Raw genomic sequence first — 6,487 nt, 5'->3', positions numbered from 1 at the left:
GTGTGTACGTGCCTGTACGTGCGTGTACCCGCGTGTACGTGCGTGTACGTGCGTGTATCCGCGTGTACCCGCGTGTACGTGCGTGTACCTGCGTGTACGTGCGTGTACCCGCGTGTATCTGTGTGTACGTGCGTGTACGTGCGTATATCCGCGTGTACCCGCGTGTACGTGCGTGTATCCGCGTGCACCCGCGTGTACGTGCGTGTACGTACGTGTACCCGCGTGTATGTGCGTGTATCTGTGTGTACGTGCGTGTACCCGCGTGTACCTGCGTGTACGTGCGTGTACCCGCGTGCCCGTGCGTGTACGTGCGTATACCCGCGTGTACGTGCGTGTACGTGCGTGTACCGCAGTGCAACCGCGCTGCAACCGCAAGTTAACATCACGTGACTCGCTTGACCTGCTGCTATTGGTCGGTTACATAGAGCCGGTGTGGAACTTGACACGGGCACACCGCACACGCTGTGGAATCTGCCACACGTGGAAGAAAATATCAAACACGTTTGATATATATCAAATACGTGTGATATTTTCCACACGCAAGAAATCGCTGTGTTTGCACGCGCACACGCTGTGTTTTGTGCTGCGCCATCAGCCACGCGTGGCCGATGGCGCAGCACAAAACACAGCGTGTGCGGCAGGCTTAAAATAAATAAATAAATAAAATAAATACTATGTATCAATCAATAGATGAAAAGTCCATAATATTACAATCTTAAGCGCATAACATATTACTGTTTATTGTTGTATAATCTATATTTTGTGTGAAAATACAGTCTCCTTATAGATAGAACATAAATAGCCAATAACAATATCTGCAGCGCCTTCATACACACGCACATGCAGGCCACACAATTATACGGGGCATAATCATTGTAGCATTCACTGAATTAATTCAAAAAACATGTACTCAATACATCGACGATAAATAGATTGAGCAACTGATAGCGCGTGAGACCACACTCTTTGCTCACAATATCTCTACGACACACTACATTTGCACCAATGTCCATACACGTATGATATGACCAAGGACACCCACATTCACTCTGGAAATCCAGGTCTTTAAAATCGACTCTGGATATACCGATAACACCGTACCGTCACCCAACCTGTTTAAAAACATCACCTCTGATACCTAGAGGCTACATCCTACAGCGATCAACGTGGCGAGAAAGTGATTGCCGTGTTCACAACAGGCTACGGTATACAGGGGCACATACGCTACACCTGCGCATGTCGTCACGGCAACATGTCTTCCCTCATTAGATAGCCAACCATTTCATTAACAACATTGATAACACCGACGTTAACATGACAGCTGAAAGCCTGATTTTTAAAAAAATGTCCCAAAATTCCTGAATTTATATGAAGTTTGTGCCAATGACCACTTAATATACGTCCGAGTGCGATCTGTAACGACATCCGTTCACGCAACTAGGTATCAGCTGCTCTTGCTCTCTCTCGCTCTCTCTCTCTCCTCTCTCTCGCTCTTTATTATTAAACAATGGTCACAGGATCGGTGGGTGATGAAGTTTAGTAATACGACTGCAAATAAGTGTTACGTGAGAGAACGAGTCACAAAAGATGGTGAGCCGGGCCAGTCACCACCATATGCAGGCATGCAGTAGGGCCTACATGCTATCGCTAGCTTACAATCACGCTGTTCTGATAACATTAGGAAGAGGAGTATATAATAAGTTTAATAACACCAGGGGGCGAAGCTAAGTGATTTTGCTTGAGGGGAAAGCCACATGCGGTTTGTCTTTTGGGCAGTTCGCCGTGAGCAGGTAGCCTTCGGCCATCGCCCATTGACCATGTAATAGCATCAGGAGTGTATAATATATATATATATATATATATATTATTGTAGATAGATTAAACAGCAAGACATCACTTTTTTTGCTGTACTCCGAGTTTCACGCTTGCGCGATCATCAGACAACTTTAATGAATAATAAACCTTGTATAATCCATAATCCATATAAACATGAATAGCGGGCTATTGTTTTAGTTATCTATGTTATGTAGTTCTAGTAACTATAGCTCGCGTTAACGGTTTGGCCTGCGGAAACCGTACGCGGCCATAGTTAGCCAAAAGTCAGTAGATGCAATATTTATATGGTTGTTCTGCTGGTATATTTGTTGTTGCGAATTTTAACTTTTTGTTTGTTTCTAATCTTATTGCCGCTATTTTATACGAAAACTTCAATCGCTACTATCCGTAAAATGTTCGTCAGCGTTAAGCCTCCTGTCGTCGCGCAATTAACAACAATTGCTGCAATATGCGCACAGATAGAGCGCGGTAAAGTATCGTGCGAGAAAACGCGTTATTTTACGTCACCCGCTGCAGTATTTCGCGGACGTAACGTTATTGCCGCCATTTATAAGAAAATTCACTCATATTTTCCGTAAATATCGTTACATATCTCGTCAGAAAATTATGTAATGTGCGAGCATAAAAGTATCGCGTAGGAAAATGCGTTAGTTAACGTTACATGCTGCAGTACTCCACCGTCGGCGCCGCTTCGGATAGGATGCTGCCGTATCGTAACCTCCTTCAACGTGGATGACTCTCCCTGTCATGGCTGTAAGTGCGGCAATGGTCGACACTCACTGTGCGTCGCTGTCCGATGATGTTCTGGCCGTAGTTCCATCGACAGATGCGAGAGTTAGCCGTCGTCAATGTCGTTGTCCATGGTAGCGTTGACCACGTACCGCAGCGGCAGTTGTGATGTTTCTCGCTGGGGTCGAGACTGATGATCTTGCCACAGTGCTTGCACGCAGATCGAGGTCACAGGCTCACCTGTGATAGCGTTGGCCGTGTGTTAGTTAATATGATGAGGATTCTCCAGTTTCTCCTGTGCTCTTCATGTTCATTAGGTAATATTTGTTCTCGTGCCGGCACTTCGAAATTAGTTCTGATCTTCTATTAAGTAGCCTGGATTTGTCGGCTTTAGTAATATAAAGTTTTTCTGCTAAACAGAGATGGCATTTTTTAGAGATGTTGTATATATATATATGTATATATATATATATTATACACTCCTGATAATCTATCATCGATATTATGACACTCCTGATAGTATATACATTTGCCTTGGCAGCAACTGCCCCCAGCCCTCCTCCTGCTAGCTATATAATCTCTGACACCCAATGCACTTGCGCATGCACGCACTCACTCATCCACACGAGGAAGAAGCAGTGGGTTTCGCATTTGCTTCGCGTGCAAACAGTGCAAAACATTAGCAGCCGAACAAACCGATCCCAAACAAACAATAACTCATTAGGTGGGATGATTACGATTAATCATTATAAATAGAGAGTTCAACATATAGTGTTATAGGGGCCCCGTAGCCGGCGTTGACAGAAAACTGTGGCATACTGCCCTGATACTTAGCAGGTAACCAGGGACTATAACACATTGTATCAGATTATGACACAATGTAAGGGACATTAGCACATGGTATCAGACTGTGACACAATATAGGGGCGAGTGTAATACACCGTATCAGACTGAATCATAAGTAGAAGGACTGCAATACATTGTATCAGACTGTAAAGTGGAAAGAATTGTAACAGATTGTAGAACCGAGTAGAGGTGACCGCATACAGGATACACAACCGACCACACGGTATAAGACCGAGACCTGACAACCAATAATGTCATTCGACTGACAAAGCAACGAAAAATTTACAACCCCGCAGTTAGAGATCTTTAAATGAATGGCATAGGTTCCTCAGCTGATCGCAACCCCACTATGTAGCAATATGGCAAAACCACACAAGAAAAACTTCCAAAGTACAACTAGTTTTCCTGTGTTAATAGCCAAAGTACATGGTGCACGACCGATTTCCTTCACGTATTACGATATTATCAGGCAGGTTTAGAATAGGGGAGGGGGAAAGCTAAGACCTATCCACAATCATCATATATCACACTTGATTTGTGACTATATACCACAAACATTTCTTACCGTAAAACCTTTATGAAATAAAATAATTTCCGGCACAGTAATATTATAATTAACTTATATCAAATGGCCCCGTCATTGGACCATGGTCGTCTAACATCAAAGAACCACTCGACAATAGAGCGGACGATACGTGGCAGGCAGTATCTAGGTCCGCGAATGGGCCGAGAGGTGACGGGTTGTGTGACTCCGAACTCAGGTTGTCTCCAGGCGAGGTAGCACCAGAGCTCTGGGAAATCAAATCACAAAATGCTTAACTTGGCCTCAAATCAAATGACACGCATGTTGCAATCATCGCGGACATAGGGCACGGCCAAGCTACTACGATGAGTCGTTTTTTATGCATGTTTATGTAGAGCAAGGCGAGCCAGTTTTACATGACTTTACTTTACTTAAGACGACAAAAAGCGTGGAAAATCGTAGCATATTATTTTGAGAATCAGCCGTTGATAACTCGGCAGTTTGTGCTCACCCTAGCCTCCATTTTAGATGGCGTGCCGCGACCAGCCTCACTGCTCATCTCATCCTCCTCTCCAGCCTCCGATGGCTCCATCTGCCCATCGACGATAACAACTCGTTAGTGAACATACAGCACATGATTAACTCTGTCGATTAGTGTAGTTAAATGACAGAAAACTAGATATTTTAGCTACTGTTGCTGTCAATTACTGATGCTGCTGCTACTGTTGTTGTTGTTGTTGTTGCTGCTGCTGCTGTTGTTGTTGTTGCTGTTGTTGTTGTTGCTGCTGTTGTTGTTGTTGTTGCTGTTGCTGCTGCTGCTGATGCTACTCTTGTTGTTGTTGGTGGTGGTGGTGCCGGTGGTGCCACTTACCTTGGCGAGAAATTTTTCGAAAGGCAGACGGCTCGACGACGGCACTTTCGTCACGCTGTCGCTGTCTGTTCTCATCGCTTCCATGTAGAGCTTAATCTTCACAAGCATCCTCTCTGGAATGGTGAAGCCACGCAGTATGTCCAGCATCAGGCCCGGCTGGCTCCTGGAGAATGAACATCCCACACTTGATCGACACTCAGAACGTATCGTATCGCGTCAGGTGGGAAACGTTTATAATAGGAGGTCATCTGAGTGCGTCTTCATTAGAAGATTCACCTCGTAACCGAGTCAGAGTGCATGACGAAGAGTAGATGCCGTGATTTGGAAGAAACTCTTTGTTAATGAAACACTTGTGTTAGACAGAATGGAAATCGGGCCTTAGGCGACAGCCGCTTCTAACGAAACCCTCTTCGATACACGACCAAGTTATCTCCGAAGCCAGAATCCACTGTGTATGAACTTCTGGCGATTCTAGGTGTCAGTGGTGGTCAAATGCATACGCTTTCTCTGTCTATAAGAACTATATAGATAGCTCTATATACCTTAACTATATTAGTACATTTGTTCTTTTACTAGTCCTGTGGACTAATGAACTAAAATGGCTAGTATCTAATCCTGTATATATATAGTCTATTGGTATAATCCAGAACAGTTGCTCCCTGCTTACGGGCACACTCATTCACCTGTACTCGTTAGTCTCTGCAAGGTCGCGAATGTCCTGTTCAATTAACAGGTACGCCTTTCCTCCCGTCGCTGGCATCAGCTTTTGCTCACACAGCCACACTTTATCGTCAGCATCACCCGAGTACTGAAAGACAACACACATTACCTCGGACCAGCACTAAAACCGTTGTTAACGACTACGAAGACAGGCAAACATGCCTCTATAGATACCTTTTTCCATCCTTGGGAAAGGTTGGTGAAAGCGGCTCTCAAATAAAATATTCCTAAATACATGTACAGGTTCGAATTACTTGTTAATCGCGAATAACACAATGGCTACGCTTATGACTATGACCTTCATGTGTTCAGCATTAACTTTATTTAACAAGGGGGACATCAGTCAAGTGTTAGAGTGCACGTCGTCAGCTTACCTTGAACAACTCGGGGTGTTTTATGTAGACTCTACCCCTTGTCGCTCCCAACCCTAGAGACCTAGTGCAGATAGAAAAAAAACTTGATTTCATCATAGCTAAAAACATACGAACGGTGGAATTACTAGCTAACCAGATCCACTGAACGCAAAACCACCAGATCTTGCTCGGCTTTCCGTAGTAGCTGCTCATACTTACTTGTTTGCTTTGGCTCCCATCACGAATAGCGTGTCCGGGGTTAGCCGCTCCGAGTCCCACGTTGGTGCCTCTCTCTTCACCACCTCAACCGACTTACTCATCTTGGATGGAGTGCTGCGCCTGCAGAATAGAGAGATTATCACAACTGCATCGGGCAACAAACACAGCCAGACACGAATTACATAAATACTACACCTTTTAAAACAACACTAAACTTGATGTTAAACAAGTGCCGCGGAGCGACAGCGCTCATCTAACGTCTACTGCGGTGACTCTGTGGTGGAGTGGTGGGATTCTAGTAAACCCTGTTAGTCCCAAATTTATGTGTTTACATACACGCCGAAACAGTGGAATGCACAGGGATGGTATCAGGAACCTTCTCAAAGGAAT

The 6,487-nt window shown here is 44.6% G+C and overlaps 1 protein-coding gene across 1 annotated transcript in view; it reads right to left on the bottom strand.

Moving 5' to 3' along the window:
* Positions 1–2,822: 2,822 nt before the first annotated feature.
* The window catches only part of LOC106815908 (deoxynucleotidyltransferase terminal-interacting protein 1-like), an 11,349-nt gene continuing 7,684 nt past the window's right edge, over positions 2,823–6,487 (bottom strand). Inside the window, exons 8-13 of the mRNA XM_014820436.1 lie at positions 6,098–6,217; positions 5,900–5,960; positions 5,489–5,613; positions 4,806–4,968; positions 4,446–4,526; positions 2,823–4,202 (exon numbers count right to left, since the gene is read on the bottom strand). Coding sequence (XP_014675922.1) covers positions 4,026–4,202; positions 4,446–4,526; positions 4,806–4,968; positions 5,489–5,613; positions 5,900–5,960; positions 6,098–6,217 — 727 coding nt within the window. The 3' untranslated portion in view covers positions 2,823–4,025. The remainder of the gene's footprint in view (positions 4,203–4,445; positions 4,527–4,805; positions 4,969–5,488; positions 5,614–5,899; positions 5,961–6,097; positions 6,218–6,487) is intronic.

This window comes from Priapulus caudatus, unplaced genomic scaffold, assembly GCF_000485595.1.
Source record: "Priapulus caudatus unplaced genomic scaffold, Priapulus_caudatus-5.0.1 Scaffold1234, whole genome shotgun sequence".
In the NCBI taxonomy this organism is placed as follows: Eukaryota; Metazoa; Priapulida; class Priapulimorpha; order Priapulimorphida; family Priapulidae; genus Priapulus; species Priapulus caudatus.
The sequence above is the reverse complement of the archived record's forward strand: the minus strand, read 5'-3'. Positions and strand labels throughout refer to the sequence as shown.